The 10,917-nt window shown below is 43.7% G+C and overlaps 1 protein-coding gene across 2 annotated transcripts in view; it reads right to left on the bottom strand.

Moving 5' to 3' along the window:
• Positions 1 to 3,230: 3,230 nt before the first annotated feature.
• SAAL1 (serum amyloid A like 1) overlaps positions 3,231 to 10,917 on the bottom strand; it is a 29,730-nt gene continuing 22,043 nt past the window's right edge. For both annotated transcript variants that reach the window (XM_004711624.2, XM_045291008.1), the window contains exons 11-12: positions 9,007 to 9,099; positions 3,231 to 3,942 (exon numbers count right to left, since the gene is read on the bottom strand). In XM_004711624.2, coding sequence (XP_004711681.1) covers positions 3,850 to 3,942; positions 9,007 to 9,099 — 186 coding nt within the window. In that variant the 3' untranslated portion in view covers positions 3,231 to 3,849. The remainder of the gene's footprint in view (positions 3,943 to 9,006; positions 9,100 to 10,917) is intronic.

Below are 10,917 nucleotides of genomic sequence, written 5' to 3'. Positions count from 1 at the left end.
TTGCGGTTCTTCTCAGGTTTCTATTTTACACCGGTCTCCGCTTTTGCACGTTCACTGTTGGTGTTGAGAAACTCTCTTTGCAGACACAATGACCACGGTGAGGCAGTTGCCTCAAAAAGCAAAATAAAACCACCCAAACTCTGCTATCGAGTCAACCGATGTCAACTCATAGTGAGCCTCCGGGACAGGGTAGAAGTCATTCTTTATGGGAACTGCAAATCCCATCTTTCAACCAATGAACAGGTGGTTGTTTCACACTACTGACCTTGAGGATGGAAGCCCCATGTGCAACCACTATGCCACCAGGGCTCCTTAAGGAGTGGCTTCACTCACTGCCATGAGTCCATGCCGACTCATAGCACCCCTAGAGGGCAGGACCGGACAGGACAGGACTGCCCAAGGCATGACTTTTCCTTAGGAGTGGCTAGTATTCCACAATTTTTGGCTTTCAAAACAACTAGAAACCCATGGAAGTTGAGCTTTTATATTACAACATTCCCAGAGCTGTGCAAACTTAAGCAAAGGGGACTTGGAGCAAATTAAGGTGCTTGACAACACTTTAGCAAAGCAGAAGACTCCAACCAAGGAGGGAATCTGAGGCAGCCAACATGGAGGAGCACCGTGAGGTGAGAGCTGCAAAGGCCAGTAGGGGTCCCCCCTCCACCCCTACCCTGTCTCCCCTGGCATGCTTGAGGGCTGGCCCTTAGGCTCTTGCAGGTTGACTAGCCCAATGAATAAAAACTGGTCATTTCCAATGATCTGTCCACATTTAAAATTCTACAATGCTCATAGTGGGGGCAGGGGAGGAAGCATTTAGGAACTAGAGGGGGAAAAAAAATTCTACAATGCTGCTTCTCTACCGACAAAATACGTCATGAAAGACCAACAGAGGCTTTGGTTAGTATAAGTAGGGGGCCCAAACACATGAAGGGGTTTCCAAATGGCTGGAAACATCCCATTATACTTTTAGTTCATCTCTTCCATGAACTTCTTGAAGCCCCCTCGTACGTAACACGTCTTCTATCTGGGTAGGAGTCACTAACATCCTCACGGCAAAGCCTCCTTGCCAAGCCAGCAAAGACAAGGAAGACCACTTTTATGTCATCGGCTACATAACTTTAACTTCCTAGTATGGCGTGGCTGAAAGTGTACTGAGCGAATGTCTTCCCTGCAACCATTCATACCCATTGTTTCACGTTCTCTGGACCCCACAATGTACCCGCCTCACTGTACTCCCTTCCTAGTCACCCTTCTTCCCCATGCCTCCTGCCTTGTGAGCGTCCACCATGGCCTTCAGGAGTGCACACTTCCCTGGCACACTGTCCACCTTGTAGACTTGTCTATGGCTTGGCTCCAGTGGATTAGTTCCAAGCCAAGCTTATAGGGTGACTAAGGGCCAGTCGCAGAGGATCCATCGGTGTCTAACTAGAAGCCCGGTTTTGTTTTTGTTAATGATTCTGAGTCAGAGTTTTAGGACCTCCTATTGCGGCTCCTTTTCAGAGTAGTCAGCAGTGGTAGCCAGGCACCACCTAGTTCCTCTGAGTCTGACCCGGGCCATGGGTCCTGTGAACTGTGTCCCTGGGGCTTTGGTTTTCTTTCTGCGCTCTTCCTTGATGTGGACAAATGTTCTGAAGCCCCTTCATGCTTAGCTCATGACAAATACTAACTCTAATTCCTCCTTCAATTCTTTGCTTCCTCAGCAAAATAATACAGGAAAGGAATGAATTTCTAATGAAGCTATACTCACAAATTTCCAAATTTCTTATTTATGCTTCTGGAGAAAACACCATTCAAAAATTTCAATCCAACTGATTCAAGTATTAAAAAAATGTCAAAGTCTGATGTAAGGGAGTCGGGGTTGGAGTCTTCATATTGTAGCACTTAAAAAGTTTTTAATCAATTAATGATGCTTTGTAGTTTAACAAAAGCCACTTTATTATCTGTTGATTCAGGGAGTTTTTAAACATAAAAATACTACGAAAAGACCACCTCATAATGTCACGGCAGTAAGAATTCACAAAGTGCAGGGCAGAGGCCACCATGAGAGACGAGTCTGCGGGCGCCGTCTCGCCATGGGGGCCCCCTCAGATAGCCAAGGTGCTCGTGCTCCCCCTTTCAAGCATGCGCTCACAGGGGCGGGAACCACACCGACAACCTGAAGTACATTCGCAACATAACAACTTTAAACTTCCAGGATAAGCAGCACGAGGCTTTTAATATCAACTAGTAGGCAAAAGAGTGGCTTCATTGGTGCCTCTGAAATCTCATGTTCACAAAAGTCCCACAAAAACACCGATCGATCTACATACTATCAGGGGTCATCAGGGTTGGGGGCTGGAGGGAGGGAAAAAAAGAGGAGCAGATCCCAAGGGCTCAATGGAAAGATGTCTAGAAAAGAATGATGGAATATATGTACGAATATGCCGGATACAACTGATGTATGGATTGTAACAAGAACTGTTAAGAACCCCCAATAAAATGATTATAAAACAAAACACTGATCTATAGTTTAGGGCAGTGTCAAAGACATACAAATACACACCAGGTAAATCCACCAATTAGAGTTTTAACTCTAAGCTTTGACTTTTACCATTCCTTTTTTCTCAGCAATGGCACTTTCAAGAGTTATCTTCCAAACTAGAAAATGTGTTATTTGCTGCCAATAATAGAAGTGCCTGAGTTTTATTATCAATAGGCACCCACGGGAAGCAGTGTGCCACAGGACCGGGCCCTCAGCCTCAGAGAGGCCCTGAGACGGGTTGGAGCGGCAACACCTGAAGAGAGGTGCAGGGGGCTTGGTTATTCACACTGGCATTTTCTTATCCTCTGCTAACGGATCGGTTTTACTAATTAAAATCAAACTACCTGGCTACTGTTGCTAAGTATAGCAATGAAGTCTCTGGACATGTGTCATGAGGAAGCACCCTGAGGGTGGTGCCGGCTGCGGGGAGTCAAGTCTAGCAGAGTGGGTGAGACATTCAGAAGCTGTGACAGTTCCCCAATCTCAACCTAAAACTCCTGAGCACTCATTTCACTGAAGGGCAGTAAAACTAACAGCAATAACTTCTGAGCAGTTACCAACAAGCTGGCGTAAAACCGACATAAACTGCACTCATAAAATTGCTGCGACAGGATGGCCAACCACGGCGAACACTGGGCTTGACAACCTTGCTTTTCTCTCTTAGGGTCGGAAGGAAAAGTCTGCATTGGAAAAAAACAAAACACTACGCCACAGGGTACAACACTGTTTCCCAAACAGAAAAACCGCTTGGCCTTTTTCTCGATTTTCCTCCCAGAAAAGTGAGCCTCTGTAACCATGACAATGAACATAAACACAAAGGCCTACCTGGCAGACCAGGTGGAAAGAGAACGGAGTCAGGGGCCCTGAGACTCTGTCACAGGCCTGGACCATGCACCTCTGCTGCATCAGACACGAGAAGCTATCCGTTTACACCACGACAGCAGGGTTTCCTTGAGTGCAGCCGAATGCACTGGTAGCAAATACAAAATTCTCACACAGAAATCAAAATGGAAGAGGTAGAGTCCTCGCCAACTCCTCAAAGATGCTGACAAGATCCTCAGAACAGATTTACATCTTCGTGTTCTCCATGTAAAGAAGACAGGGCCGGTGGTGGTTTGTGCTGAAGTGTGAAGGTGAGGATGATCTGAACGGCAGATTCTAAGGCTCAATCAAATGTGAGACAGAGCAGAGGGAGGACGGTGGGCAGGAGTGTAACCGCAGACAATTATGGCCTGATAGGGGCTTTGCTGTTTCCCATGTGTCAATTTCAAGTGTTAGGAAGGAAAATGAGGTTGATTTCACGGGCAGAGAAAATTCCAATGCTATTTTTAAGTCGAATCCTTCAAACTTGGGAAGCTTTTCTTCAAGTCATCAGCCAGGGTCTTATCGACATCATGTAGGACTTTAAGGAAGTCTGCCACCTGTGGGTCCAACAAAAGAAGCATGTAAATACAAGTGGAGGGAGAGGTGGTTTAATATTGCTGACTCTAAGACTGTTCGACCTGCGGTGTCTAACCGTCCAATGACTAAACGCCAATCAACCGCCAGAGGGCAGCAATGGTCCTTCCTGAACCTCCGCTGCAGAACCAGCCAATAACCTTCCCTCATCACTCTCCTTTTGCTCTTAAGCCAGAACTCATCCTTCACTGCAACCCCCTTATAGTCCATCTCTGGAGTTTCATTACCTCTCCTTCGTTTCCAACATTCTGTACTTTATTTCCCTCTAAATAGTCTTATTTTGGACTTGTCTGGCACTTGTAGATATAAACTTGACAGCAACTTAATGCTAACGGTAAGAGACAAAATGCCACTTGAATAATCATAAAGGCTTATGAACTGTTCCCAAGAATCAAGGCAAACACTTGTGTGTCAAGTTTGCCATCCTGTGGAGGCTTGTGTGTTGCTGAAAAGCTGTGTCACTGGTATTTCCAATACCAGCAGATGCACCTAGAGCCAACAGGTTTCAACAGAGCTTTCAGACAAAGAACAGACTACGAAGAAGGAGCAGGCTGTCCACTTCTGTGGAACAGCCACTGAAAACCCACCGGACAGAAGCAGAAAGAGCGCCAGATGAGCCCTCAGGTCGAAAGGCATTCAAATCATAACTGAGGAAGAGCTGCTTTCTCATACTAAAGTTGACCACAATGACGCAAATGGGATAAACCTGCAGGAATAAAGACTTACAGACTTCCATTTGCTGATGGGACACGTCCCATACAAAACGGACATTATTAAGATCTATCTTGAAATTCAATGCTGCCTGTGATCATGTCTATGAGCATACAAGAAAATCCGTCAATACAACTACAAGTCACATTTGTGCACCAACCACAAAGGCTAGTAATGAAGAAACTGAAGAGTTCTACCAACGCGTTACGCCTGAAATGGATCAAACATGAAATAAAGATGCATCAATAATTATTGGCGATTGGAATGCAAGAGTTGGAAACACAGAAGAAAGAACAGTAGTTGGAAAATATGGTCTTGGTGATGACAGTTATGCTAAAGATCACATGATAAAATTCTGCAAGATTAACGACTTCACAGCAAATGACTTTTCTTAAAAACACAAAAGGCAACTTATACACATGGACTTCTCCAGATAGAACACACAGAAATCAAACTGCTAACATCTGTGGGAAGACAAAACGGAGAAGCTCAGTATCAGCAGTTAAAACCAGGGCAGGGGCTGACTGGAACAGACCATCAATTGCTCAGATGTAATTTCAGGCTGAAGCTAAAAAAAATTAAAACAAGTTCATGAGAGCCAAAATAGCACCTTGAGTCTATCCCACCTGAATTTAGAAAATGTCTCAAGAACAGATTTGCTGCACTGAACACTAATGACAGAAGGCTCAATCAGTTCTGCGAGGACATCAAGAACATCACACATGAAGAAACCAAAAGCCTATTAAAAAGACAGGAAGGAAAGGATCAAAGGGATGTCAGAAGAGACTCTGAAACTTGCTATTTATCAAAGAGTAGCAAAGGCAAATGGAAGACATGATAAAGTTAAAAAAGCTGAACAGAAAATTTCAAAGGGCACCTTAAGAAGATAAAGCCAAATATCATGAGATGTGCAGACCTAAAGTTAGAAAACTATAAAGGAAGAACATGCTCAGCACATCTTAAACTGAAAGAACTTAAGAAAAAAATTAAGCTTTGAAGTACAATATTGATTCTGTAAGCAAAACATTGAATGAAGCAGGAAACATAAAAAAAGATGGAAAGAGGTGTCGATGGCATTAGGTATCAGGCATCAAAGACCCAGAACAAAATATCATATCGATGTGAATGAGGGGGAGGGCAGAGTGGAGTCCCAAAGTCCATCTGTAGACAATTGGACATTCCCTTACAGAAGGGTCAGAAGGAGATGAACCAGTCAGGGTGCAGTATAGCACCAATGAAAGTTGTATAACTTTCCTCTAGTTCTTTAATGCTTCCTCCCCCGCTCCCCTCACTATCATGACCCCAAGCCTACCTTACAAATCTAGCTAGACCAGAGAATGTAAACAGTAACAGATAAGAGTTTACAACACAGGGAATCCAGGACAGATAAGCCCCTTAGGACCAATAATGAGATTAGTTATACCAGGAGGGGAAGGGAAGGTGGGGGGAGAAAGGGGGAACTGATCATAATGATCGACATATAACCCTCTCCCAGGGGGACAGACAACAAAAAAGTGGGTGAAGGAAGACAGTGGCTGGTGTAAGACATGAAAAAAATAATTATTTATAAATTATCAAGGGTTCATGAGGGAAGGAGGAAATTAGCTGATAATAAGGGCTCAAGTAGAAAGAAAAGGTTTAAAAAGGATGAAGGCAACATATGTACAGATGTGCTTGACACAATGGATATATGTATGGAGTGTGATAAGAGTTGTAAGAACTCTGAAAAAATGATTTAAAAAACAAAACAAAAAACCTACCATGTGTGGTAAACAAGTGGCCATCTGGTTCAGAAGCAACAAAGCCCACAAGGAAGAAGCACACCAGCCTGTGTGATCACGAGGTGTCAAAGGGATCATGTATAACAAAAACATCATATCATTGTGAATGGGGGGGAGTGCAGAGTGGGGACCCAAAGCCCATCTGTAGGCAACTGGACATCCCCTTACAGAAGGGTCATGGGGAGGAGACGAGTCAGTCAGGGTGCAGAGTAGCAACAATGAAACATACAACTTTCCTATACTTCCTAAATGCTTCCTCCACCCCCCACTATCATGATCCCAATTCTACCTTACAAATCTGGCTAGACCAAAGGATGTACACTAGTACAGATAGGAACTGGAAACACAGGGAATCCAGGACAGATGACCCCTTCAGAACCAGTGCTAAGAGTGGCGATACAGGGAGGGTAGAGGGAGGTTGGGGTGGAAAGGAACCAATTACAAGGATCTATATGTGACCTCCTCCCTGGGGGATGGACAACAGAAAAGTGGGTGGAGGGAGACGTCAGACAGTGTAAGATATGACAAAATAATAATTTATAAATTATCAAGGGCTCATGAGGGAAGGGAAACAAATGAGGAGCTGAAGCCAGGAGCTTACGTGGAGAGCAAATGTTTTAAGAATGATGAGGGTAACGAGTGTACAAGTGTGCTTTATACAACTGATGTATGTTTGGGTTGTGATAAGAGTTGTAGCCCCCAATAAAATTATTAAAAGAAAAAAAAAACCTACATTGTGTACACATACCCAAATAAATACCTGAAATAAGAGCATTAAAAAAAAAAAAGATGGAAAGAATGCAGTCACTGTACCAAAAAAACAACCAAAACTAGTCGACATTAAACCATTTTAAGAGGTAGCATATGATCAAGAACCACTGGTACTGAAGGAAGGAGTCTAAGTGCACTGCAAACCTTAGCTAAAACCAAGGCTTCAGAAATAGATGGTGTTTCAAGTGGCTGATGCAGGACTTGAAGCACTCACTCGTCTACGGCAGGAAATCTGAAAGACAGATACTTGACCAACTGACTGGAAGAGATCCCATTCCAAAGACAAATGACCCCCACACACAACGTGGAAATATCACATGCAAGTAAAATGTTGCTGAAGATCATTCAACAACAGTTGCAGCAGTACATTGGCAGGGAACTGCTAGAGGTTCAGGCTGGACTCAGAAGAAGACATGTTGACATCAGATGGATCTTGGCTGAAAGCGAGAATGCTAGAAAGATGTTTGTGTTTAATTAACTATGCAAAGGCGTTCAACTGTGTGAATCTTAACAAACTATGGGCAGTCTTGAGAAGAAAGAATGGAATTCCAGAACACTTCATTTTGCCCATGAGGAATCTGTACATGGATGAAGAGGGAGTTGTGTGAATGGAACAAAGGGCATAGTGCATGTTTTCAAATCAGGAAAAGTGTATCCTCTCACCATACTTATACAATCTGCCTACAAATAATCAGAGAAGCTGGCTTATATGAAGAAGAATGTGGCATAGGCATTGGAGGAAGACTTATACAACCTGAGATATGTATATGACAACCTTGCTTGCTGAAAGTGAGAAGTACCTAGAACAACTGCAGCCGTCAGTATGAATTATGACTCAGTGTACAGAAGACCAACATCCTCACAGCTGGACCAATAGGCAGCATCATAATAAATTGAAAAACGGTTAAAGTTGTCAGGGATTTTGTCTTGCCTGGATCCACAATCAATGCTCATGGAAGCAGCAGTGAAGACATCAAAAGACAAGCTGCATTAAGTAAATCTGCTGCACAAGACCTCTCTATAGTACTGAAGAACAAGGAGGTTACCTCGAGGATGCAGGTGCCCCTGACCCAAGCTCGGGTATATTTTCAATTGCCTCATACGCCTGTGAAAGCTGGACATTGAGAAACAAAGACCAAAGAGAAATGGATGGATTTAAACCCTGGTGAGGGTGAAGAATACTGACAGTGCTGTGACAAAGGAACAAACAGAACTGTCTTGGAAGAAAGAGGATGCTCCTTCGAGCTCGGAATGGTGCACCTTGGTCTCATGTACTCTGGATTTGTTGTCAGGAGAGACATTCCTAGAGAGAGGGATTAAGCTTGGTAAAGTAGGGGGCAGCGACAAAGAGGAGGCCCTCGAGAGATGGAGTGACACGGTGGCTACAACAAGGGGCTCACACGTAAGAACAACCATGAGGGCGGCACAGGGCTGAGCAGTGTTTCACTCCACTGTCTTACGGGCCGGTTGGGACTGACTCACTGACCCCTGTCAACAGTCAGGGTGCTTCAAAAAGTGTGCGGAAAAAATCTCCGTCTGTTTTAGTTCTGTTTTTCTACAAACGTTTTGAAGCCCCTGCCTGTGTTATCTACTCCACCACATAGCAAGGAATGTAAACTCAGTGCTGATTCCTTCCTTTTGAAGTGAACTGTTACTCAGACCAGTCCCAAGACTCAGTCATTTATCTAACAAAAGCATGAAAGCCCATGATCAGGATGTACCATCATTGTTGACAATGTCCTCTAAGCATTCACTCATACTCACTACAGGGCTGTACGACGGAAGGAGGTTCTTAACTGCACAGGAACACTTCTGCTGGTTTAAGTGGCCCTCCTTTAGACCCTGGGCCACAGCCTCCTGAAACAAAGGCCCACCACCAAACAAGAGTTAATATCATCAGAGGGAATTTCTAAACCAGCGAATAAAAAGTCAGATGAATAAATATCAATCGGTACACACATTTCCCTACTGATCCCATAGGCGTCTCAGATGACTCAAACTGAGGCCCCACCACCATTCCTCTTTCCACAGCCCAACTCCACTCTCCACTGGAGTCCAGGGTCTTTCCTGATTGCCCACTCCCCGAGGGTTCAATTCATTCTACTGACTTCATCTCCTAAATCTCTCTCATCCCCACCACCTCTCCAGCCACACTTGCTATTGCTTATGCTTTCATTATTTTTCAGATTATTGCCGCAGATTATCTGTAAATATTTAGTGATTGGTCTCCTAGCCTCCAGTCTACATTCTATATTCCTTCCTCGGTCTCATTTCTAGAACAATCTTACTCAATCACTTTCTGGTAAAACAAAAAACTCTAGTACCTCCCTAGTCTCATCCTTGGCATATTCTTTGTACTCCCTCCTCCTCTAGTTCAGTCACTGAAAAATTAACAACTACGATTCTCCAAAAATAAAACAAAAGCAATGGCAAACAAAGGAAAAAAATATTTTTAATGGATATGTAAAAGATACATTATTATTTAAGAGCTCATACAAATGAGTAATCCAAATGGATAAACCTATAAAATATGCACAATAAGTCAACATATGGCTGTCCAACTTCACTAATAATTAAAATACAAATAAAGTATGAATAAACATTACTTAAATAAACTGTGATAAGGAATGGGGTTAAATAGAAGGAATGCTTTCACAGGTCAAAAGCACTCTGGCCGTGCACACCCATCATACAACGCCATTCATTCACGAGCTGGTTTTAGCCCTCAGACCTAGCAGCACTTCCACTAACACAGCAACTCCAAACCTGTTTTCTGAGGTGTTTGTAAATTGAAGGCGGTAAAAACAAATTCAGAAAGTGCCTCTACCAGTGTTTCCCCAAGTGAGGGATCACTGGAATGATCCAGGAGGGTTGCAAAAGCAGAAACCTATACATCACCCTAATTACAGGCTATACTGAAGAAAAAAAAAAAAAGTTAATTGCTTGGGGGAGAAGGGAGACCACTGAGCCAATCCTCCCCGCCCCCTGAAAAAGGAGCAATAGGCCTAATACATTTGGGAACCTATAGCCCATATACAATAAATAAGGAATAATTTGTTGGATGGACAACTGCAATGTCAACAGTTCAAACTCACCAGCTGGGCAAGAAAAATGGAACTGTCTGTGCCTGTAATGATTTCTAGCCTTGGAAACCCTTTAAAGAGTCGCTATGAGTCCGAATGAACTCAATAGCAGTGAGTCTGCTTTGGGTTTTTAAGTAAAGCATAATAATTATATGGAGTACTTTAAATTTAAAATTTAGCAACATAAAAATTACAGGGACATTATATACAGTGGTTAGTGAGTACCTTAAAGTCACTACCATCAAGTTGATTATGGCTCATGACGACCCTACGGGGTAGGGCAGAACCTCCTCTGCACGTCTCTGAGTTTGTCACTCTCTACAGCAGCACAAAGCTGCATCTTTCTCCCACGGAGCAGCTGCTGCCTAGTGATGAGCCGACCACACACAGCCGACGACGCCACCAGGCCCTTCCGATGACCACGCCACAGGCATGGTGCAGGGAAGTAGGGTACCTCATGGAGGGCTCACCACCCAAGTCCAACACTTGTTTTAAGGAATATTCCTTAAAAATTCAATGAACAAAGAGGAAGTGCTGAAATCCTGGTGGGGACTGAGCATGATAGTGGGACAGGAGGAGAATCAAGGGAAAT

This window comes from Echinops telfairi, unplaced genomic scaffold (genome assembly GCF_000313985.2).
Source record: "Echinops telfairi isolate 266 unplaced genomic scaffold, ASM31398v2 ScPeMD7_60;HRSCAF=208, whole genome shotgun sequence".
Lineage (NCBI taxonomy): Eukaryota > Metazoa > Chordata > Mammalia > Afrosoricida > Tenrecidae > Echinops > Echinops telfairi.
The sequence above is the reverse complement of the archived record's forward strand: the minus strand, read 5'-3'. Positions and strand labels throughout refer to the sequence as shown.